At 39.3% G+C, this 25,414-nt stretch overlaps 1 protein-coding gene across 1 annotated transcript; it reads right to left on the bottom strand.

Moving 5' to 3' along the window:
• Positions 1 to 22,373: 22,373 nt before the first annotated feature.
• hs3st1 (heparan sulfate (glucosamine) 3-O-sulfotransferase 1) lies at positions 22,374 to 24,988 on the bottom strand. The gene is made up of 2 exons (XM_005467338.4): positions 24,721 to 24,988; positions 22,374 to 24,101 (listed from the first exon to the last, which is right to left on the bottom strand). The coding sequence occupies exon 2, from the start codon at positions 23,950 to 23,952 to the stop codon at positions 23,029 to 23,031; it is 924 nt and encodes a 307-aa protein (XP_005467395.1). The 5' UTR covers positions 23,953 to 24,101; positions 24,721 to 24,988; the 3' UTR covers positions 22,374 to 23,028.
• Positions 24,989 to 25,414: the final 426 nt, after the last annotated feature.

The raw sequence follows: 25,414 nt of genomic DNA, 5'->3' as shown, positions 1-25,414 counted from the left end.
AAAGAAATTAGGGTTGGCTGAAGTATAAGTAAGTGAAGCATAAGCATATTCATCATTATGTTTTTTTTTTTCTTGGACACCTTGTAGTGTCATCTCAAAGGTTTCTTTCCCTGATCTGTACCCTACTATATTTGTGTTTTGTGTCTTTTAGATGCATAAATGCAAAACCTGTGTCAGAAGGAAGACTCTTTATACGCATCATGATTATAATGGGTTGGAGGTTTGCGTAGGTGGAATGCATGTAGAAGTCTTACTATTTTTTTCCCCATTTTCTACCTGTATGCTAACTCAAGCTAACATCTGCTTGCTATGGACTTTTTATAAATAAATATTTATTTTTTTCAAGCTACAACATTAAATAAATGATTTGCAAAGCAAACCCTGGGTAATATCTCAGTGAAATGCTGTTCAGCAACCTGCTGGCTGTAGGCTATGTACATGCAAATAAAGGTGAAGCACTGCCAGGTGTAAAACCAAACATGTTCACCCCCTCGCTGTGCGGCCTCACACATCGTCGGGGTCAAAAGTGAAATTTTCCTTCAAGCTCGGTGAAGAATCACGAATGCATGTGGTTTGACAGCAGCTTCGGTTCGAATATTTCTCTCACTAAACAGCAGCAGGTTGTAGCGGCAAGTGTAAGAAACTGCGGCGCACTGCTCAGAAAGAAAGAAACCACAAGCCGGCTCTGCCTGTGCCCTCCTAATCCCTCCACCCTTCTGTATTCATCTCTCTCCATCACCAGAATTCCAAACGGGTACGAATGTTTTTCTGCTCGCTTTTCTCAAAGCTGCGTATTAACAATTGTATCGTGCTGCAAATGGCATCTCCAAGGTAGGGGCTGACCTTCATCCCTCTGCAGAGGGCATGCCAGTAAATCCATTTCTCCAGAGATGCGGTTCACTGAATAACAAATCACGGGGCAGACGTGGCTTTCTTTCCTGTTAAGAAGCTCATTGCTAGAAGCTTCCTTCTCAGGGCGAGTAAGGAGTTTATTATAACGAGAGGGGAGTAGACAAATACAGAATCTGCAGCCCGGGAGCTATACCTGCAACCGTTTCTTTTTGTCCACTTTCTCCTCCATTTCTCTGCTGATTATAGCCTTGGTAAATTACACATCATACCATGTGAAAAAAGCAATAAAGGCTTGTATATAAATAAATAAATGTAGTTCTCGCTTCTCCCTGGAGTTCACACATTTAAAAAAAAGCCCACAATGATATTGACAACACCCTCAGTGTCAAATGCACGGTCCCATTTCTGCATTGATATCTCACAGATTCTGCATGTTTCTGTATTTCATTTCCGACGCGCTCCTCTGTGAACCAAATATCATCCACCTGTCAAAATCTGTTAGGGCTCGCATTTCACGAAACACCTTATCTCACTTCATGACCAATGTAACGTTATTTACACCTTGCAAACAAAATGGCTTCAGCCACTGTCAACACTGATAAGCGCCTTTAGTTGTGGAGTAACGTGACAGCAGCCAGATTACAAGTTGCTGATTTACCTTATTCATTTCTGTGACCTAGAAAAGAAGACCAATTTCAGTAGACGCTGCTGTTCCCTTGCAGACAGACTTGATTTACTGTCTGTGGTGTTTTATTGAATCCTCCAAAGAACCGTTCAAGCAACTTTCTTTTTATTTGAGAAGGGATTACCCTGCAGATTGAAAGAGATACTATTTACAGCATTTGCGGTACCCAATTTTTGAATCATTATGGAAGTGGTCTGAAGTGAATTGCATCTAATTTCGTTTTGTTGACTTATACAAAACTATGTTTACTGAAGTTATCAAGTCATCATAATTGTCACCATTGTGACTACAGCTATATGCACCAACAGTGTGAAAACCTGGAAGAAGCTACTGTGGCAGTAAAACACTGTAAAGTATTTATAGTGTACAGATTTAATCCTATTATTCATTTTTCCCCCGAGTCTAACAAACAAAATAAAAATGGAAACTACGTCTATAATTTAGATCACAAATGTATTTGTGGGGAACATGCAAGCTAACCATAGTATCACAATAATCAGCACACACCATTTTATTTCACTGGTATGTTATTTTTGAGCCTGTGTGAGTGAGTTTGTTTTTGTCATTATCTTATATGGAAACAAGGCAAGTGCAAGGCAAGGCAATCAAGTGCAGTGTATACTGAAGAAAAATGGACATGCTTATTACATATGATGTAATTGCTGCCATTTTATCTGGCATACATACTTGGTTGTTACATCTTTTTTATATTGAATCCACCATTAAAACCATTTTTTGGCCCTACATAAATCAAACTATTAGGATATTTACTCAGTTTCAAAACTTTTGAGCTGGTAAGTTAAAGTTTTTAGGATTGTGACCTGAAATTTCACCTTATGAATCAAGTTTTTATTCTTTTTTGTTTTTGTTCGGTGGTGGTAACAAGCTTTCAGACCATTTGATACAATAATTTGATTAAAAGAAACTGCGGTTCAACTTTAGTCTTATCTGCTCACACTTTTTTTTTTTTTTTTACACTTTTGAAGGGTCAGTATTAACAGTTTTGGGCACATATTGTGTTTTTTCAATCCAGATGCTGCCATATTTGCCATGTAGCATGGCATGCTACAGTATCATCTTAGGCCAGTTAGCCTAGTTTGCAAGCTGCATCTATAAACTGCATAAACGCATATACCTGCTTATCAGTCTCATCTGACAGGCAAATAAAAATAAAAATATAATTTGACTCAACAGAACTTCAGCAAATGTTTCTGGGCTGCACCACACAACAGAATATACTCCAATAACCACCAACAACACTAACATGATTCAGAGGTCTTCAGGGACTCTAGAAGACTTTAAGCCTCAACAAAATCCAAGCTGTAAACAAGTTTATTTCTGTTGTGAAGCTGGCCATCTTAACATGAGAGTCCATAGGGATTAACTAGCTTTTGAAGCGCTTTTGGCGGTAAGAGAAATGGCAGTTTTTGGCACACATTTGCACATGTGGCAAAACCATAGTTACTTCTTTAATTATTCTTAACTGCTGATAGATTTGGATAGACAGAGACGGGACTGGTCAAATGGTAAATTGCAGTTTCTGCTCTTCTCCTCCTCAGACAGATGTGTTCATTCAGAGTCACAAAGGTCACAGTTTACAGGTCAATTTGATTGTTTGTTTGTTTTTTTCAGTTTTTTTTTTCAGTTTTACATTTTCCACCATTGAGGCCATTAAAAAGTTTGAAATTTTGCATACATTTCAGTCTGTGTTGTTACACATTGCTTGTTTAATTCATATTTATTCATTTATGGATGTATATATGCGAGTCGACAAGGTAGGGAGCAATAATCAAGTAGCACAACTGCTGAGGAAATTCACAGCATTGGTTGTGAACAGATTTTTATCATCATGTGTGAGTCACTGGCCATTTTAAGGTGAACACGTCAGTCAGCCACAGATAATGCACAAAATCATCTGTAAACTCGTCCTGTGCAACCAGAAGTTGGGCAACCAAACTAAGTATATCTTTGGACTGCGAAGGGTCGTTTTTATATCAGATCTTATGATGTCACCATGTTGCCAAGTAACCATGTACTACCGGACAAAATGATTCATTTGTAACATTTATTACACCATGGCCCTTTATCAAATCATCAAAAAAAAAAAAAGTAATACATTGCACTAACATGTAATTTATATACATTAAACTACATTATGAATTTTATATTATGACATCATCATGTTGCCTAGTAATCACCTAAAATCTTTGCAATACCTTTAAGATTAAAATATCTATAAGTTCCATGTTGCAGGTCATTTTAGGTAAAGCAGGCTGCATGCCTCACAGCAGACCACCTTCCTCTTTCTCACCCTATCCCTAACATCCTCTGACATACCAACTCTCTGCATGTCATCCTTCACAACATCCATGATTTCCTGATTGGTCTTTTCCCCTCTCCTTTTCTTTTGCCAACAGCAGCAGAGTTTCTGCTGGTACTTTGTTGGTCAACAGCACTGGAGGAGGTCATTGCTAACGCTGGGCCTGATCAATCCAGTATGGAAATACCCCCATTGCTGGGTTACATACAGTGGTAGAAACCCTGATCCCGACCAGTAAACAGTTAAAACCACAGATCAAAAGTAACACTTGAAATTCCTCACTTTGTTTGTCCAGCAGACCTAAATTAATCTTGTTTACTGTTTAATGTGTGAAATAACAGGGGAAAAAATTAGCTTCAGAAGTGCACATTGCTGTAGAACAACATATCTAATTATTAAACTTAACATGTAGTAACAATAAAAAAAAATGAAGACATTTGAAATTAAGACCCAGGTTAAGACAAATGGGTTTAAGAGAGGAAAATTTTACCTTTAATGTCTTAAAGGTCTGGATATATATTAGTACTTATGTTGTTTACCTTATATTCTGCATTCAGGTGGCTTAAACATGTTCCTCTCTACTTGTGACTTTCTGCATGAAATGTTAAAGTTTGGAAACTTTAGAAAAAAAGAGTAAAGGAGTATTGATTTGAAGGCTGAGTACACATGGGATACAAAGGTGCTAAGAGCCTTCAGAGTGCATGCAGGATCAGTCTTACTTTTCTTCTCTTCTCTCCTCACACAAAGCATGCACGTAGTCTTGGGATGCCCACAGCTACAACCTGATAAGTGCATCAAACAGCCACACTCCCATGTAGGAGGCAGGTTACATATACGCACGAATGGGTGAGAATGGGCCTCATACCAGCTTATTAGATAAGTGGAGGTCCTGCATGGTGAAATGGAGCAGCGAGGAAGAGTTATATGCACTGCCTCCTCTGCAGTGTTGGTGGACCGCCAGCATCACCATAAACAGTCAGTCAATAGGCTGACTCAACAGTGTGTGAAATTAAGAGGGAAATAGAAGTAGACAGACATTAAGCCTCTCTCCCACTTCCCTTCACCCTCACAGACGCCAGACAGCAGCTAATGCACGCACCCCCCCACCACCACCCGAACCCCCAGAGCCCTCACACATTGCTATCACACACCAGCAGCACACCCGCTCCACTTCTTGTCATCTGCTCCTCAAAAAAATAAATAAAAAAAAAATTCCACCAAACGCAGAGACGCTACACTGACCTCCTTTCACAGCATTAATGTAAATATGACACTGAGACAAATTTCATGAGCATCTGTTTCTGTGAGTTACAGGTTTAATGAAACCTGCAGAGAAGTAGTGTGAACATCTCTTGATGGCAGAAGGTTCAAAGCTGCTTCGTGTTGATGAGGTTTTGTTTGGCGGCTGTTTCTGTTTATATATGGAAATAGTAAAGACATGAAGTCAGTTTGCGCCATAAAGCTAAAGAGCCTCGATTTCTGACACTCGAGGAACAAAAAAATAGAACAAAAGCAAAACAAGAAAAGCTCAAATTAATGAGAAATATCAAAGAAATACAGAATATTATGTTTGAAATTCACATGGCAGAAAAAAAAAGGGGGAAAAAAGCTACTGCTCCACTAAAACCAGACATCTATTGTCAGAAGTCCACTGGGAAGATGTTGAGAATATCTCCCAATCTTTTCTCTTTTTCTTCCGGCTCCTTGATATGTTAATATGGGTCTTGTTTTTGAGTTCGAAACAAAATCCTTTCTGCTGAGAGCCTCATTTTCTCAAAGCAGGGAGGAGTCTCATTTCCATACGAAATGTCTGGGTTAGAATGAAACTACTATTAAGGAAATTTTGAACAGTGGCCCAATGATAAAATAGGCAGTTGCCAAGGTAATATGCAAAATAGACTCATTGACTCCAAGTTGAACTATGAGAACCGCCTCTAACATCGAGGCTGGAGAGTTGAACTGAATACTGCTGATGGGGGGAGTAAGATCTGCTACATGACATTAATCATCACACAGTAACAAAATGCTATAAACTCTTGTATGTTTCATATACTGCTTTTGGACAAGTCATTAAAAGAAAGTAACTAAGCACAGAATAGTAAGCACAATTTTTTCTGCTTTACTAGAGTATCTTTATTGCTGTGCTACTTTAAAACAGCAAAACATCTCTGACCTTCCAGGACATGCATATGTGACCACTGCAGGTATACTGTAGTGTCTGTCTGTGTGGGTCCTGTGGGTTTTGGTTTCTGTGGATTGGGCCTGTTCTAGGAAATGTAGTGAGAAGCCTTTGGGAGGAGTGTCAATGCCACAGATGAGAGTATGTAACAATGTTTAGGTGGGTTGTATGTGTCAGATGAATACCAGGACCCAGCAGGTTTCCCACCAATGAATAATACAACTGCACATAGTTGATTAGTGTATGCACGCTTTATTATATGCCATGTTGAAAATGAGCAACCATATACAGATCAATTAACCAGCCCAGGCCAATAAATGTCCTTTTAAAGTCTAATACAGAGTTGTTAGACTCATGTGCTGCATATGCCACACATTTCTCTCAAGTGGAGCCAGGATAGATAATTAATTGCATAATCAGACACCCCTCCATATTTTTCCCCTTTCTTCAGTGTAAAGGCTATAGGTTGAAAGCATTCACCTGGGCCAGAGCCAAGATTAAATAAGCTGAAATCAATAGAAATCAGCATGTATTCATTCTGGTTACTTTTTTTTTTTTTTCATTTAATGAGCAATCCATTTGCAAAACAGATGATACAATGATGTATTAAGAAAAAATAAGGGAAATTTCTGAATTAAATCTCAGTTTTTCCACATGCACTGAGCACATGTCCTATTAACGGATCACAGCTGAAAAACACAAACCCTTGGAAACAACAATATTATTCGACATTTTAAAAAATCTGGACTCTACATACGTTCCTGTGTAGTAAAGCTAGAGTCATCACAAAAGGAACAGCAATGCATTTTACTTAGAAAGATTTAAAATTGTATGACTTCACTTCAGTTTTTCCATTTGCAAAACAATACAGTTTAGACCCCAAGGTTGCATGTTTCTGACCCTCGGACCACGGCGTACATCAATGGTGTTATACATCAATATATTAACTGATATATCAGGATTATCAGTTTGTTGGAAATTTGAAAATGGTCTCTGATAGAGTTAGACTAACTGTTAGAGCACATTTAGAAACTCTTTCTGTTACAGTGTGATCCTGGTGTATGTGGACCAGCTCTGCTATTTCCCTTGGTGACTGTGTTTGGCTGCCCAGTGCCTGACAATGATGAGCAGGACCACATCATTAAGTCTGTAGTTCAGACTACAGCAACAATAGTTTTCTCCTTTTTTAGAGGTTTCTCCTGCTTCTGTCTTGCTTAGGCCTGTTCTGTTGTATTTTAGATTAAGTTGTGTATTTTAGAGCATTAACCATACAAGTTAATTTTCTTTTGTTTTGTTTTATTGTCTTACTTTAGAGTTATTAAGTTGTTTCTGTTTTTTTTTTCTCTTTTAGGGACATTTGTTGGGAGGCTGGGCACCTTTGCTGAAGTCCCCTCCTCACGCTTATGCAGGTGAAGGAAAGCACTGGGAGTATAAGACACTATTTTGGTCTGTTGTGAGATTTGCAACAGGGATTGCAGTGAGATGCATCAGATCAATAGTTTGTAGCACCTCTGGACACTCCTCAGTGTAGACTGCCTCTCCAAATGGCCCCCAGTTGTATTGATTTTCTAGCTACACAATAGAGCTGTTGTTTTTAACTATGTAGTGTTATGTTTGTAGCTGTTGTTTTTTTATTATAATAAAGTGAAATTTAACCGTCCAACTTTGTGGGTTTATTTGGGTCTGAAATTTTCTTTTGTTGCAGATCCGATCTTCTACTTTATTTGTCAAATAAACTATAAAAATGGGTATTCATCATGCCTCTGCCCATGCTTTTGCAACCAACTGGTAATGTAATCAAGGTTTACTAGTTTAATATTGTCAGGGTGTAATTTCACTGATTGTGTTGATGGTTTTCTTCGATCCATCCATCCATCCATCCATCCATCCATCCATCCATCCATCCATCCATCCATCCATCCATCTTCTCAACCCTTCATCCTTCTGGCTCACTGGGGGAGTCTATCCCAGCTGTCATAGACAGGTTGCTAGTTAGAGCTTAATCAGTCCTTGAGCAATGATTTTAAGCCCTAAATTCTACCATTATATTGAGTGTTTATTATATTGTTGTACTGATACTTTAAAGTAAATTAAAAAAAATCTGAGCAACAAATTGTTTCATCACAGGCACATTTTCACCTTCAAGTCCAAGGAGACTCAATAATCCACTAGAGGGAGCGTAAACAAACAAATGCAAAGTATTGAGACATAGTGTCAGGATTGGTATCATCTTCTGTGTGCAGCTTACAGACTGCAAATTGATTCTTTTATAATTTGAGCAGGTCGGGATGCTTTTTGGAAATTATTAGTTGTCTACATCCTTAAAGTTAATGGACTGGAGACTTTTTCCGCTGAGCAGGTTTTGAAGCAGACGAGTATAGAAATACAGGAAAATACAGCGCCTGGTGTCTTATTTCTCTGTAGTACAATGTGCTCATTTTTTCTTTCCTTCAACCTGCAGTCTGATTCTGTCCTATCACTGAAGGCAGGCGGCTGAAGATGAATACAAGTGGCTGAGGGCTAAGAGAAGACAATGTGTGTAGAGACTCTTCAGATAGATATTGACCAAAGGGGAGAAAAGCTGATGGAATTTCATTGACCTATGGCAAACTGCACAGTGTTACACAACCAGATCAATGTCCTCTCTCTCTCTCTCTTTTTTCCTCCGTTTGCATCTCTGGGGGACTTTTAATGCTCAAACTTGCTCTTGTTGGAATCGCGAGGGCGGTGGAGCACCTGAAAATGTTGACAGATGTATGAGAAAATGTTCTGAGGCTCCTCAGGATTGTTGGCTACACCGTTTGATCTGCAAGATTGAAGGATGGCAAGCCAAGGTTTCAGCTGCTGTTGTATATTCCTCCTCTGACTTCAGAGGGAATGTAAGAAATAGAGAGATTCTGTGATGTGGAAGATACTGCACAGATGCTGCATATGCTTCTCCCGCTCTGCAAGACATTTTGTATTCATGCAGTTGATGCGCTGCCTTTATGTTCTGTGACCAAGGTCAGCGGTTGAAAATATCTGATTAAATCCGTCTGGTTGATTTGCGATTCAGAGTTTTAAGGACACGCGTGCCAGGTCAACATCTCTGACTTACAACAGACACAACAAAGATGATGTCAGGGTTTAACGTCTGCAGCAGTTTGAAATATGTCGCGCCTGAAGCTGAGACCAATTGAGAAGTTTCACTAGGCAGGCTTTGAGTTATACGTTCTCATTCTCTTGTGAAAAAAAAAAGAATATGTGCTTATTTAACAACTGCAAATACAACTGAATGAATCAAAGATCCTTTATCTGTGGAAATGCAACTTAAACAATACCTTTAAACAAAGTTATCCTCTCCTCTCACTGCAGAGCTTACATCAAAGCAGTAAAGACACGAGCGCTTCTCAAGGTCTCTGTCAAGCCTGTTTTATTAACTGTAATCTGAGCTCATGTCTGATCTGCTTTCAGTTTCTTGTTTGATCAGTAACTGTAATGTTTTACAGCTTTACAGTTTGTTGTCCTGGAGTTGAAGTCAAATGTTAAATAGTTGTTTTGATGCAAATGTCGAATCATATTAAAAATCATTTGCATAACCACAAACCTTATGAATCTCAGTTGATATAATCCTAAACCGTATATGCCATCCTGTTGGAATCCTTTCATTTTGGACCAAATTGGTGATTAATACCTTCATGCCTAAATCCAGAAGATAATGTGGCTAAAAATGATGAACAGACTGGTACTTGGAGCTTTTCTGCTCTCGGTGAGCACCACATTCGCCAGTTTACAAAGCACTTTATTCTATGCTGTTATCATGCACACACTCACACACCAGTGGATGTGGAATAAGGGGAATTTGGGGTTCAGTATCCTTCTTTCTCCTCTAGACAACCCACTCTGGTTCCTGAGCTAAAATAACAAAACAAAAAACCTTCCTATGATGTGCCACAGAGAATTTCTACAGCTGATGTTAAAAATGTTGAGTATTTATTGCTATCTAAAAAGCAAGGTGTAACCAAAGGGCATGCATGCGTAAATAAAAATATATAAAATTACAAAAAAATGTTTTTAAATCACCAGAGAAAAATGGTCTTTTCTTTCACCTCAAAAGAAAACAGGAACATACAATGTCAATACACCATATTAATGGGTTTTAATTGGTTATGTTAGAATTAGTTAAAAGAATACATTATCATTCTCTAGGTGAGATGCAATATATCAGCCTTGCAGGTCATTGGATTTCAAGACTCGCAGGTGAGGGGATTTGGTCAATCATGAAACAGCCAATTGATTTTTGTTGTCTTTATTTGCAAAGGTTGGCATGAGGCGGGGGAAATTTCTTTCCCCGAGCATGCTGATTGAATGTAATTTGGTCTTTACACAGCAAACACACTCACCACCTGTTTTCTTTTTCACAGGCTGACATTTTGGGAATATGAGAGAAAACAACTGTAAATAGTATAGGAAAAAGTTTTGTTTGGCTGGGGAAGCGTGTGTTTCTTCTGAGAAGCGTTGCGCGAATGTTAGGAGGAGATTATAAGGAGAAATATTTGAAAGTGCCAAATGTCAAATCAAATCAACACAGACTTTATTTATAAAGAAACTTTTTTTTTTCCGAAAGCACTCGGCTGTCTTTCTTTCTGTAATCTCAGAAATTCAGGCGCAACATCCAGGGGTGGATTTAAAAACTTTTGAATGCTGTCGGGTGAGCTGCAGGAGGCGCTGGGGAGACAGTAATAAAAGCTGATTTTTTTAAAAGAATAGTTACAATATGCACATCAGTGTAATAACTGTCGAATAAACATTACATATTCTTCTGTGACTATCAAAAAAATCTGCTTTTTGTAGCACCAAATATCTCAATATCTCATAATTGGAGCAATCATGTGATACTTATAGTCATTTTGCACTTTATTTTTTGGTTTGGTACCTCTTTGAAGTTGAATCACGTCATTTTGTGGGGTTTTGTTGCAATATTTGATGATCATTTTGTATCTTGTTACATTTGCTGTTATTGTTAGTCTTTTTTTATGACTGTTTTTGTATTCAAGAATCGGGAAATGTTCAAATCCATCTCATACCAGAACCAGCCTGATTCTAAAGGGTCCAATTTAGCCAGCTGAATGGTTTTTTAAAGCGTGAAAAATTGCACTGAAGTCAGTAATTACTTCAATGTGTTCAATAAAAAAACAACAAAAAAAAAAACAAAAAACCTTTTGGGAGTGGTGCTAACATTACACAAGAGTAAAAATGGGTGGGTAAGAGTATTTCCAGATCTATGTAAGTCGTGAGTCAGAAAGACATTAAAGACTGTGACAGTTTCATTCTTTTCCACTCTGAGCTATAAACTGTAATGTACATGTAGAGTAATGAGTGCTTATTTTTTTGATGACGTCTCAGGCTGTTCAGGCTGTTTTGTAAATGGGTTACTCACTGAATGAGTAAAAATGATTTAACAAGAAATAATGCCTTCTGTTGTCTGGCACTTTTTACTGGAAAATCCAAAAAGAGTGTCTTTCACCTGAGAGTGTGATTTCTTGGCTTTGGTGAACTTTTTCAGAATGTACTTCTTAAATCTAGAGAAGACATAAATGGAGTGCATGTTATTGCTTTCTCTCTTTCTCTCTTGAGATCAAATTAGGCTCTAGACTCACTGGCCACTTCATAAAGTACACCTTGGTACTACTTCCCAGGCTGGACCCCCTATTGCCTTCAGAGCTGCCCTCAATTCTTGATGGTAATTTGTGCCATTAAGAATAACAAGATGATGGAAACATTACTCAGACATGCAGTTGCTGCATATCCATGACATAGTTTCCCATTCCACCACATGCAAAGGTGCTCTTCTTAACTTAGATCTGGTGTCTGTGGAGGCCTTTGAGTGTGTTCAAAAAGCAGTTTGAGATAATCTGAGCTTTGTGACATGCATATGTTCCTGCTGGAAGCAGCCATCACAAGATGGGTACACTCTGGTTGTAAAGGTACACAGTCAGCAACAATATTGAGCTATGCTTTATCACCACACCATTACACAGCCATCATCAGCCACAGACTAATCAGATCAGGTGACATTTTCCAGTCTTCTGGCGCAGAGTGTGGTCTTCTCCTCCTGTTGCCGATTTAATTTATTCAGAGATGCTCTTCTGCGTATCTTGTTTGTAATGACTAATTATCTGAATTTCTGTAACCTTCCTGTCAACTCAAAGCAGTCTGGCCATCCTCCTCTGATCTCTGACATCAACAAGGCATTTTCACCCAGAGAACTGCTGCTCATTTGATATTTTCACTTTTTTTTGGACCATTCTCTTAAACTCTGGTGGAGGTTTTATGGGAAAATCTCAGTGGATCAGCAGTTTGTGAAATACCTACACCAGCCAATCTGGCACCAGCGACCATTTCACATTCAAAGTCACTCAAATTACCTTTCTTTTCCATTCTAATGCTTGGTTTGAATTTCAGCAGGTCCTCTTAACCATGTCTACATGCCTAAATGCAATGGATTGGTGCCATATAATTGAATTATTGAACATATATTTTTAGGAGAAGTTGAACTGTTATACGTAATGAAGTGGCTGGTGAGTGTATGCTATGCTGACACTCCTTTGGAAAATAAACAGTTCAACTACCTATCACCTTCTACTCCTATAGAAAGGTCACACCTGATCACCTGTCTGGACCCACCCCTTTCAGTACCACTAAAAAATTGAGCCTTAGTTTAATTACAGTACCATTATTTTGTGTCTCTTTTCTACTGATCTGGAACTGCAGCATATTCAGGAGCATGACACAGCTACCCAGGGAAAAGCCAACACCTGGTTTCAATACCCAGCACTAGTTGTTTTAATCAAAACAACACACACAAAAAACCTAGTTATGTTGTAATGTGATACTTGAATGAACTTGCATGTCATTTAGCTTTGATTCAAACCATATGCAGCATGTTAACAGAGAACATTTCTTGCGTGTCTGGAGAACAAACAGAGTTATTATATCCGCACACTAGAGACCATGTTTTCTTACAAGCAGGGTAACACTGCAGAACAATTTGAGCGTCAGAAGTGTCCAAATAAGCTCAGCAGTGACGTCAAGTGCGAACGACACTATTCTCAGTAACAGCACACATTTGGAGTTATTAGAGTTTCGCTCTGTGGGGAGGATCTGGAGACCAGAGTTTAAAAAAATCCTGCTTGGCATCATAATCCATATGGTTCCCTGCTCCCTATGGACAGACACACACATGCACTTAATCCAACACATACACATTTGCATGGAAACTGGTAGATATCATTCATGAGTAAAAAAAAACTCATGCAAGCCATGAAGCCATTGTGCATCTTAAACACACACACACACACACACACACACACACACGGGGAGTGAGGACTATCAGTAGGCCCAGTCATGCTTTACCCATGCAGAGGTATCTGTTGGCAGTGGGAGTTATCACTGGCCATGGAGGCTTATTCCTCTGCCAGAAGACACCATGCCAGGAAATGACTGATAACAGTGCACAGCAATGACTGCCGGCTCACAGCAGCACCACATGTAGAACCTGAGCAAGATGAGGGAAAGATGGAAATATTTGCACATACATCATACAGGAAAGCACGGGCCTTCTCTGCCTTCCCCCTTTCCTAATGACATGTATATTTATGACCCATTAGCTCTGAAAGGGTAAACAGGATTGAGGAAGCAGCTCACTCAGAGGTAAAAGCGCATTTTTCTGATCTAATATCTAAACGTTATTTGTTACAATGTCAAGCTGCAAAATGAAAACACTCATAGATGTAATAAGCATGGAGGGAAATTGATGATTTGTGTGATAGCCTGGGAAGGAATCATAACTTTCAGTCATAAACAGTGGTATTTAATTTAGGTGATTTAATATATTTACTGTAATGCTGTCATTTACTGCCAAAATCCCTTTCTGTTTGTGCAGGGAGAATGGGAAAGGTTTTGAAACCCTTCACGTGTGCTGACAGCTGAGGAAAAGCTTTGTTTTTCACCGGACATACTCAAGAGAATGCAACATGTAATGGGGACTCTTTCCAGTTAATATTTAAAATGTGCAAGAACAAGATGGAATACAGATCCCAGTTCAATGTGTGACAGATGATAAGCAATATGGAAAAATATGAAATGGTAGAAAAATACAGCTGCAAAACCTCTACAGTATAAAACGGAAGTAAAACATTTGAAGGAGAGGTGCTTTTTTTAGCCTTCTCAGCTGGTGTGTATTTTTTTAAATCCACTCTAAAAAACTGTAGTTTTAGTTATTCTAAAGACATAGACTGTATAAAAAAGCTAGACATGGACAGTCTGAAAAGTGTAAGCCATGGTTGTTGTTGGTGGGGGCGAATCTTTTGTTTTTTTTAAAAAGAAGCCTAATGGAATGGAAGACCCTTGAGCCAAGGGAAAACTTTACTGCCCCCAGCATGCCCTGGAATTGCCCCAGGGTCCTCTCACAATAGGACCTGCCCGGAAACCTCACCCAGAAAGGATTCAGAGGGCATCCTAACCAAATGCCCAAAGTGAAAGCAGGAGTACAGCTACTCTTAGCCCCTCCAGAGTGACCAGACTTCTCACCCTATCTCCAGGGGAGAGACCAGACACCCTTCAGAGAAAGTTTATGTACACCATGTGTATCTGCTTCAGTCATTACCCACAGCTCATGGTGATAAGTGACTTGTATTTCGATAACATTGCTTTAGGCTCAGCTTTCTCTTCACCATAATACTGTACTGTACCAACCTACCTGCCTTGTGGATTTACAAGCTGCTGTCTTATGAGCGACCACTTTCCCTCAGTTTCACCATCAAAACAGCCCCTCACTGATCATTACTGATTTCAAAGCAATAAGTTAGCAACAACAAAAAAAGACTATTTATGTAGCCAACAGTACAGTGAATACAGTATTCAAGACCTTGGTATAGCTGGAAATGATCAAAAACACGAGGGCAGAATTTTTACCTCACTAGCAGGCCAACACTAGCTTAATCTCCAAGCTATAGCAACAGCTGTCACTTTAGCTGGCAAAATCAGCCAGGTAAGGTGTAACAAAGTTGCTTTATTGTTTTTTATGTCTGCTGGCAATTGTTAATGTGCAACAAACCTAGATACTAAATGTACAACAATCGCCAGCAGGGGGCGACTACTTTGGTTGAGCAGTTGTCCAGTTGTTTCGAAGTCAGACAGAATATAATAATTTAATCTAAGACACAATATGATTATTATTATTATCATTTATTTTTTGTGTTTTTTTTGTTTGAGTCAAAAGAAGGGTAAAGAAGGGTAAAGCATTTGTTGGCGAGTTGCTACATTTGAGTAAGGAGTGCCCTTTGGTTTTGCAGATAGATCCAGCTAACCTCACCAATCAGTACAGCCTATGATAGTCACATTAAGGGACACATATACAGATCACTGAGTTGCAGCACAGATTTCTTTCTGTCTTTCTTTGGCCAAAACTTGATTTGAACATCAACTATTGTTGTCTCTCTCTTTCTTTCTCCTCCTCTGCACTCCATGTGGTTGTCAATCTGTCCGTGTGCTCTACAGTCTCTTCCTGTTCTTCCCACTTTTAGTGTCTCCTGCCGGCACCGGATCGCTCTCTGTTGTTCTATCTTAACATTTTCAATCCTGAGTGGTGTATGAACAATGTTCAACATAGACAGGGTGTCTTTGCCTTAGCTGGCTTGACAAAACCTAAATCTCTAATGTGTATCACAACAGCAGTCCTTCTGCTTCAGGCTCTATGCATGTTCACATTAAAAAATTAAGTTTCTGAAGGTCATGTGAACCTTCTTCTGCATAAAATGATTCCCATGAGTGCCACTTACTCCAGTCATAGTTATCAGATGATGATGATGAAAAGTCTCTATAGAACACAAACATTTTTACAGTATCCTGCAAGACTGCTGCAAATAGGACAAACGATTAATGCTGAAGAAAATCATTATCTTGGGATTTATTGTACATTTGAATTCAAATGTATAATTTTCTTGCTGCTCAGTGCCACTGTTTTGTTTTCCAAGATGGCGGCTGTACGATAGAGCTCTGAAACATTAAACTTTGTTTTTTTTAAAACACAAGTTACCATGGTGATTTAGCCAGGTAAACACAGAGGGACTTTCTTGACACAGAAAATCCTGACTTCAAACTTGACATAGCTCGGCATAGTTCGCTAAAGTCATCTGGCTTTGTAGTTCAGTTTAGTAGCAATAGTGTCTAACCGACGTTCATGTTTGGAGCGAGCCCGCAGTTGCATGCAAAGCACTAGAAGCTTCATTTGGAATTAAAAAAATAAATGTGAAAAAAAAACCCCAACCTGCTGGCAAAGCAAAAAATATTCCCAGTAGCAATTAAAATGAAATTCATTTTCCCTTCATTTAAATCTTAAACCTGCTGTGATTGTGAGCTGCAGCTACAGCTAGTCACTTTACTGAACATTTTTCTCAAAATCTTAAAAGCTAACCACAGTGTTTTCATTTGATTTTGTCAAACAAAGCAAAACCAAAAAAATGTTGCAGCCTTTCATTCACCTGTTTTTTCTTTTTTCTCTTTTGTTTATTAAACTAAGCTCTAAATTTCAATAGAAAAAAAGTGTAAAGTTTGCCACGTGGTGGGGCCATCAGCTACATGTGTGCGTGCCCAGAATGCAGATAATCTTGGCAAAGGGGGGGATGGGACTTGGGGAACAAACAGTTGTCTTCATGATGCTTGATGCAATATCCTTGGCATGAATCTTGCTGCCATGCCTGCCACAGGGTGTGGTGCTGTACCTGCTGTGCCGTTCTGTTTGATTAAAGCTGGATGAGCTAAAACTCTGACGTAACAACCAAAATTTGATGACTCCCTGTCTGACAGAACCCAGGCACGTTTAGACAAGCTTTTCAATCAGGAACTAATCACACCCTTAATAAGGAAAAAACCAAAGCTAAACTAAAAACCAAAACTAGGTGTTCACATTAATAACATTTTAAATATAAAAATAAAGTAATTATTTTTGGGAAACACTGCTGTGCATTCCTAAAACCAACCAAAATAATATAAAAATACATAGGATCTGTCCTATGCATAGTTTCAGCCTTTGTTATCATAACCTGTGGATATATAGAGACTTGGAATGCCTGCAATGATTGTGAGTCCATTGACTTGAAAAAGTGTAATATTGAACCTATATCTATTCTGAACTTATAATTATTCAATTTTAATTATTAAATATATCCCTGACAAAGACCCTCCATGTTCTAATAGTTTAAAAAACTAATAGAAATAAAAACTAACTTTGGGGTCAAAAAAGAATTAAGGCCATACGCTTGTGCTTCTAGAGCTGTCTGAACCTTGAAGTTTGAACCATTGTGCCAAAAAAAAAATTAAAACTGTAAAGTAAATGGAGTGTTACTCATATAGCACTTTTCTATTAAATTTGAGCACTCAAAGCACCTTCTTAGTGAAAGCCTCATTCACCTATTTGAGTGTTTTTTTTTTCAATGCCTTAGCACTTTCTAAACTTAACATTCACACACTCACACTCCAGTGGATGCAGCAGGGGCAACTCAGGGTTCAGTGTCTTTCCAAAAGATACTTTGATGTAGTTTGATCCCTGTCTAGATGAACCAGGCATCAAACTACCAACCAATTAGTAGACAACCCACTCTACCTCCTGAGTCACAGCCTCTCAAATGATGAGTTGAGAATAAAAACGAAACCTTATTTCCCATGAATGGTGGGTCTCAAATAGTATATTTTTTTGAAAATTAGCAGTGTCCCAAGCCCCCACCTTAAGCTGAGGGCTGGGATAACTGGGCCACCCAACTGTGACCAGAGAGTTTTAAGTTGTTTTTTTATGTATATTTCATGACATTCAACAATGTGAAATAAGTGAGGAAGCTTGTTGAGCAACTCTTTAGAATATAAATTTAGTAGAAATGTCAATACTAACAAGAGAAGACAGTTCGTATTGACATTTGATGATGTTTCATGACAGCACAGAGAAATCCCTCGTTTGCCGCCTAAAAAAAAACATGCCTAAGTACATGGACGCCCTCTTTAATCATGAATTAAATTGACATAAATCAACATACAATTACTTTGATTCACTGTTGTCTGTGTTGTGGTTGTTTTAATCAAAGCTGATCGCCGAGACTGCAAAGAAGAGACACAGTTTTGTGAGAATCTTTTCATTTGCCTGGTGTGTCCTGATTTCAAGGTTACCTGGTTCAAAAGGAAGAAACGTTACCTCAGGCTGGAGAGCACGTCTCACTGAATGAAAGCTACCTAGAAAAGCCTTTTACATACTTAAATGAAAAACTCTAAATGAAAAAAGTACTGTCTGTCTGGCATTTTGTTTTTCATATCATATTACTGTTGTTTTCTCTTCACAAAGACTCAAATGCTACTTAGTAATTCTACCTGTCACGCCTCACGTTTATTTGTGCTACATTCTAGTCTCAGAGCTAAGCATCAGCTTTTCCTAAAAATAATAACCTTCCTTGTGAACATAAAAAAACAGAAGGGCATTTAACAAAACTTACAGCTGTTTTGAAGTTATTTCAAAAAGCTCTAAAGAGTCTCTACTGCATTACAAAACAGTTTTCAAATCAATTTCTTATGCTTTGACTGTATTTCTTAATCCAGTTGGCCGGAAGTGGCATATATCTTTTATATTTTTATTTAAATGTTTATATATCTCTGTCCATTTTCAGCATGAAAATATATTTAAAAGACAAATTTGCTTTGAAATTAAGACCTGAGTTAAGAGGCAGGTTAAAAAGCTTTCTTATCAAGCAGTAGAAGAGTTATTTTTTCATTCTGTGAGTTAGAAAAGTACTTGGAGATTTTGAAAAGAAAAAAAAAACAAAGCTCCAAGTGGAAGAAGCAATTCTTAAATGACCTTTAAAACATGAGCTGTTTTGAAATCGCTTCCTGTGTATATCTCTATGAAATCTGGATGCTTCGTTCAGGAAGTGTATATACATGACAGGCAGAGCTTAAGACAGGGCTGGCAAGCAGACAATGCAAGTCTGCATGTGTGTGTATGTGTGTGTTGGGGTGTATGCATTCCACTGTTCTTGTGGAAAACAGAGAAAGAGTGGGTGCATGTGTTATTTCTGCCGAGTTTCACACACCGAGTGGACAAACAATCTATTCCAATTAAAGCGAGCTGCAGCCCTGGAGACTGCAGAAGAAGCTATGCTCCATCGGATCACATCATCCTTTGAAAAACCCTAGAATAGCCGATTGTGATTCGGAGGAAACAGGCCCCTTCAAGAACAACTAGTGTGGGCTGGCTGTGGGGGTGGGGGTGGGGACGACTGGTTCCAAGTTAGTCTAGAAAGTTCCACAGCAAATAGTGTTATGGTGGAAGTACTGGAGCAGTGGGAGCTGCTGGGAAGAGGGCAAGGCTATTAATCCTGCTTGTAGCGCTGGTTTACCACTCTTACTACATGTGGGGCGAGGAGGCAAATTAATAGTGTGGCGGAGATTAATTAGGTGACGTTAAGGGAAATCTGTGACTGTAAAACTTTAGAGGTCTGTACAGCTGACTAGACTAATGGGGCGTTCATGAACTCTTAATAGATGCTACTCCGATGTTGAGTATGAGCAAAGCAGAAGGAGAGGCAGCGGGAAAAAAATATGTGTCTTTGCACAAAACATTGTCACCAGAAAGAACTCAAAAAGCTTCAGAAAGCTATTGAGAGCAGAGTTTATAACCTTCCACAGTGACAAACTCAAAGGGAATTATCACCAGTGCTCCAGAAACACTCAGTTATTCCAGTGAATATTTTTAGGGGTGAATGACCATTAAAATACCAGTATTGTCCTCATTCTCCAAGTGTGGAGAGCGGAACATTCCACTCCCCCTTTAGGTGAAAGTGGAATATTCCACTTGTGTCCATGAAATCTGATCAACTCCCTGATGAAGGCTTGTATGTAAAACAGGTTTTCTGTTGCTGGACAAACAAAACCAGACCATGAGAAAAAAGAGTCCACTCAACACATAAGTTAACGGCTGCCAAAAAAGTGTCCTTCATCAATATCAGCTGGGCGTCATCTCTGGACTTTTATCTTTTATTCTCTGACTGATTAAAAACAATCTGGCATGCAGGAAGAGGAAGATCAAGAAAAGGTGGACTGAGAGATGAGATTGTGCTCATGACCTCTCATTTTCTGCACTATATCCTTCTGTACTTTGCAAAATATACACCAGAGGCTTATACTCGTGACATCAGAAAGGTTGTGCGAGTACAGACCTGAACAAATAACAGATTATGAAACAGGGATATAGATAAATGTCATCAAAATGATTTTCTATTCAAAACATTGGTGTCCATCTGTATTTTTTGTATGAGATGTGGGCATTATGTGTCTGTTTGATGACCATTTCACAACCAATTCAGCTGTAAATCATGTTGTATTAAGAAAACCACACACAGGCCTTTTGCTTTTGAAGAGAGGGTCTGACTCAACCGCTATTAGACGTGAATTAACCCGCCTTATTACTGCCCTGCAATTTTACCCATGGAACTGCAATCATTTTTGGCTGGGGCAACTTTGCTGTCACAGAAATGTTTTCCAGGATCAACTTTTTGTTAACTTTATGGAAAAAGGACAAAAAGTACTAATGGAGCAAAAAAAAAAAAATACTCCAACAATAAACTCTGCATTTAAACAACTGACATACTGATATTCTGACTGTTTGTAAGATGATTTAACAAACACAGCATTTAACTGCAAGTTTCATTCTAATTGATTCAACCCCCTTTAAATCTCAGGAGACATGTGATGATTAATAATGTTGGAAATGAGAAAAAAACAAACTCCTACTACACAAATTGTGATTTTCTTTGGCTTTTTGCAAATTATTGGACTCCTTCTCAATTTAAAGGTTTCAGCTTTTTAACTTTAAAATTAATTCCTGAGAATCTGAGAGGTGAAAATCCTCTTTGTTGGAAGTGCCAGCAGTGACCAGTGACAGCTAGTGCTGTCTTCCCGTGTGGGACTACTTGCCAAAGACAAATGTAATGCATTTTATTAGCTCAATTTATGGCTTGTCAGCTTATGAGGAAGCAGAATTATAAAGCAGCAGGATACTGAGAGCGTAGACAGGCCCTAAATGTACTTTGCCCTAGTAGAGGTAAAAAAGTTTGACATTACTTCCAAGCATTTCTCCACATGATTCTCCTTAAATCATTGCTTTTGCAGACTTCTAGGTGGAGAGGAAAACAGGTCAATCTGGAAAATGCATCAGTCTTGCTTCGACCCGAAGGAAGGTCACGCTGACATTGCTGTTGTTTTGTTCTTAATTTCATGAATTTCAACAGCATTCCTGAAAGTTTCTCCAGGTGTTGCTATTGCAAGGGCCCATTTGGAGAGTTAAAGCCTTCACAAACAACACTATCAGCAGAACGTGCTAGATCCGGTGTTATTGCTGTACACACCAAATGACGCATGCTGATGTCTGATAATCTTACAGTGGAGATCAGACTCTACCTCACACCGTTCTGTTTCTCTCTTTTTGACCCCCCTCCCAATGCCTGTAGCCAAACTTGTTCTGTTTGAAAGCCATAGACAGTCTTACTCAGTACTAACACTACAAAAACACATGTTACTGCAATACTATTCCTGCTCTCTGAGGGCAAACAAAAATAAGCAACAAATAAATATTGCTGTGGTCCGCATTTCAGGGGCACTGAGGTTAACCTCCTGTCTGCACAGTCCCAGTAAGCCCCCGAGTAAATCTAGGCCACATTCAAATATGAAACAGCTACTGTGGATTTTTAGAGCTTAATGTCTTCGATATTGTGCTGCTGATGTTTTCAAAGTAGCAATACGATTTGAATAAATAATGCCATGGCGCTTTAAAAAACTGAGTAAGAAGATCACACCCTTGAGCATAAACAACTCCTCTTTTGATTTCTCATGGCTAAGATTGTGCTCAATTCTGACTTCACCTGCCTGCCCACTCATGCTACAGTAGTCCTAATTTATTAAGGTAAAACTCAATGTCCTGCAAATGAAAGCAGCTGTTTATAATTGGAGAATTAGAAACACCAGAGAAGCAGAAATTAGCTTCATAAACAAGACTGAACCCCCCTCCCTCAGCAGGCAGAGAGTAGCCAAACAGGAAATTCAACACAGTTGCGATTGAAAACGATAAGTTCCACCATTGTCGTTAGCATGTACCAGCATGTTTAAAGCATTTTTTGTGTCAATGTTCTGAAGGAATTTACAATCCACAAAACATTTTTGCAGCACACATATGCACCTGTTAGCTTAGACAAATGACACAGCAGACAAATACATGATAAATGAATAAAAATAATTCAATATGTGAGCAAAAGCATCAGACATGCTAAAAATAAAATACATCTTTATTATGGTATTAATTCTTCACTTAAAAAAAACAATAATTACAGTAATAATCAGCAATAGATGATGTGCATACAGCATATTTTTGACTTTTACATGAGGAAAAGTGAGTAACAAGGAGAGCAAATACATATTCAGTGTGGCGTTTGCCTGAAAGTGACTGAAAAAGGAGAAAAAAAATAGCAGCAGATAAAGGTCCTTCATAGCACTAAAAATGCAGTTAAACATTAATAATGTCATATGATGTGAGAAAAAGAGGGTATGACAATATTAAACTGCTCAGTACTAATTTTGATGCAACACATTATCACAGTCTACAGTCTGAATATCATTATCGACGTCATAGTAAGTTGTCTTTGTTCAGAGGAGCTGAACAGCAGAGTGAGTGTGTAACAGCACAGAAATACAGAGAACGTGTGTTTAGGAAAGAAAAACAAGACATGCACTAAAAGCATGTCTTAAAATGCAGTCTGCCCTGATATTTGGCTGGATCATACTTCTGTAGCAAACACACTAGTACAAAAATAGATTTACTTTAATTTTACATTAGCTTTGACTCTCTGTCTACATTGTTAGTGTGGAAAAACCACGCATTTCCCCAAGAAACTCTACAACCAACTATGGACACTCTGACGTTCATTTCCAGGTGAATGTTCGACCCACCAGCTCAAAGAACTTCTTGTTGGGTTCATGAAAGAACTGGTAGAGTTTTTGCAGGATGGCAGGAGCCACGTGAGGGTGAGCCCTGCCTTTCGAATCATGTAAACACCGCTCTCGCCCGTGGTCTCTCAAACAGTAGAATCCTTTAGTTTTATTGAAGTAAAAATTTGAAGCGTTTATTTGAGGCTCCAGCTTTAAGAACCTCTCCACCTTTTTCATCTCAGGGAAGGGGTCTCTGATCAACTCATCCCCGTCCACGATATGAATGCTCTCCAGTGGGAAGTATTGCAGCCAGTTTTGCATGTGGACATAGTAAAGGCTGCGATTGAGAGCCTTGTATCCCAGATTGATCTCACCGTCCTTCACCAGCACAGATTCGATGGGCTGGTAGCGCTTGTGTTTCTGGAGACGGTTGTAAAAGACCTGGGTGTAGTCCGAGAGCACCCGCTCTGTGGGGTCTCTGAGGATAAGCAGCAGCTTGATGTCAGTGTTCATCTGATGGATGCGTTTAGGGACTTTGCTGGAGGTGAAGTAGGCCGGCGTCTTCTCTACCGTCAGCTGGTCGGGGAAAGCGTAGGGCATCTGGCTGAGATACCAAGGCAAGCCCCTCTGAAAGTGACTTTCCCAATCAAAGAAGTGCACCTCGTTCTGAGCTGCAGCCACCGAGCTGTGCAGGCTGAGCATCTCAATCAGCGCCCGTGTTCCTCCCTTCCTCACGCCAATAATTAGAATATGAGGAAGTTGCTGGAGTGTCCCATTTGGATGGCTGGTGGTCCCGTTGTCAGCGGGTGATGAGGTTGGAGGTAAAGGTGGCCCCTCGTCGCCGTCGGCCACTGGCCTGGAGGGGATTGGCGGGGACTGCATTGCAAAAAGCAGCAGCCCAAGGAGCAAAGCTGCCATGAGTGAGGTCCTGACCCTGGAGGATTTCAGCCTGGCGAAAGCACTAAAACTGTATCCCACATTGAAAGAGCAGCTGCTTGTGGACAAGGTCTGATTGAAAAGCAAGAAGAAAAAAAAAAAAACAGCCTCTTCTCTGCCAGCAGCAGTAACTACAAGGAAAGACAACAGCTGTGAGTAGACCAATAACAGGTGAATATTTTGGCAGAAAGACAAATATTAAGGTTTTACAACTCGAAATCCTAGAAGGAAGTTAAACTAGCAAACGATACTTCCTTTAACATAATCAGTGTCCTTAAACTTTCTGCCGTGTAACGTCCGCAAACACGAATCACCTTCAAGTCAAACAGGAACTGTGTAGTATCTGCCCCTATAATAAACATGCTGTCATTTATGTAACCGTGCCAATGATTTATGTACAGTCAACTGATGGCATCAAAAGACGAAGGGAAACGTCGATAAGCCGAGTTTCACCTGGTTTTATTCTCTGCAACTACTGATCAACAATTTATAAATTTAGAAATCAGAGCTAAAATAATAAATATGCGCTAAAAGGTCAAACGCTCTCACGGTAGATGTTGCTTTTAATGCGACAGGAAACAAATAGAAAAAAAGCAGGTGCGGTTTGTTCTGCAAATTAAATTCTGTACAGCTAAAAGGAAAAAAAAACAAACTAGAAATCATGCAGACAAGCTGGTTTTTTTTCTCGTTATATTTTCCATATGACGGTTGTATTGGGTGCCGATCCAGGAAACGCCGTTTATCTCTTACCTTTTTAACTACAATCGTCCACTCGACAAAAATTTCATGTCTTGCAGCTGGAGGCTCTCCGCTCACAGCACCGCCGCTTCCACAAAAGCAATTATGTAGGATCCACCTCTGTACCGTCTGGGAATTTTCGAGCGCGTATAAACTTGCGCTGCGCGGGGAAGAACTTCACCGGAGCGCCTCCTCTGTGACGAGCCTCAGACCGACGCTGTCCTCCCGGTTTTTGAGTGTCAGCTGTTGTGTAGAAGTCTACGCCTACCTCACGCCTGCAGGACCACTCCCCCTACTGACTCAGGTTGTTAAAATGTTATCATATTTGTCAGCGATATCGCTCCGGTATGTGTGATATGTGACGAAGAACTGAAGCAGGTGATCTATGCCCAGGGCATCATGTAGAAGGAACAAAGCAAAAAAAGAAAGCGATAATGTAATTGCGCCGCAGAGCAGAAAATTGCTCCAGTCTTGATGGGTGTTCTAGCTTTGATTAAAGACTATTTATGATTTTTTTTTTTAAAGCCAAACATTCAATTCAAGCAGTCTGAGATGCTCTACTCAGTGAATTTGTTGCCCACAGAGAGGCTGAGCCTTCTCAGGATTTGGATTGAAAAAGACTATTCAGCTGAGCCTCCAGGAGTTCCCTCTTCACTATTGCTTTCAGGGGAAATCAATGAAAGAGACAGGCCAGTTATTCATCCCT

The sequence above is a fragment of the Oreochromis niloticus genome, linkage group LG2 (genome assembly GCF_001858045.2).
Source record: "Oreochromis niloticus isolate F11D_XX linkage group LG2, O_niloticus_UMD_NMBU, whole genome shotgun sequence".
In the NCBI taxonomy this organism is placed as follows: Eukaryota; Metazoa; Chordata; class Actinopteri; order Cichliformes; family Cichlidae; genus Oreochromis; species Oreochromis niloticus.
The sequence above is the reverse complement of the archived record's forward strand: the minus strand, read 5'-3'. Positions and strand labels throughout refer to the sequence as shown.

Excerpts from the sequence above, each read along its gene's own strand:
- hs3st1 (XM_005467338.4), bottom strand. The coding sequence starts at position 23,952 with ATGGCAGCTTTGCTCCTTGGGCTGCTGCTTTTTGCAATGCAGTCCCCG.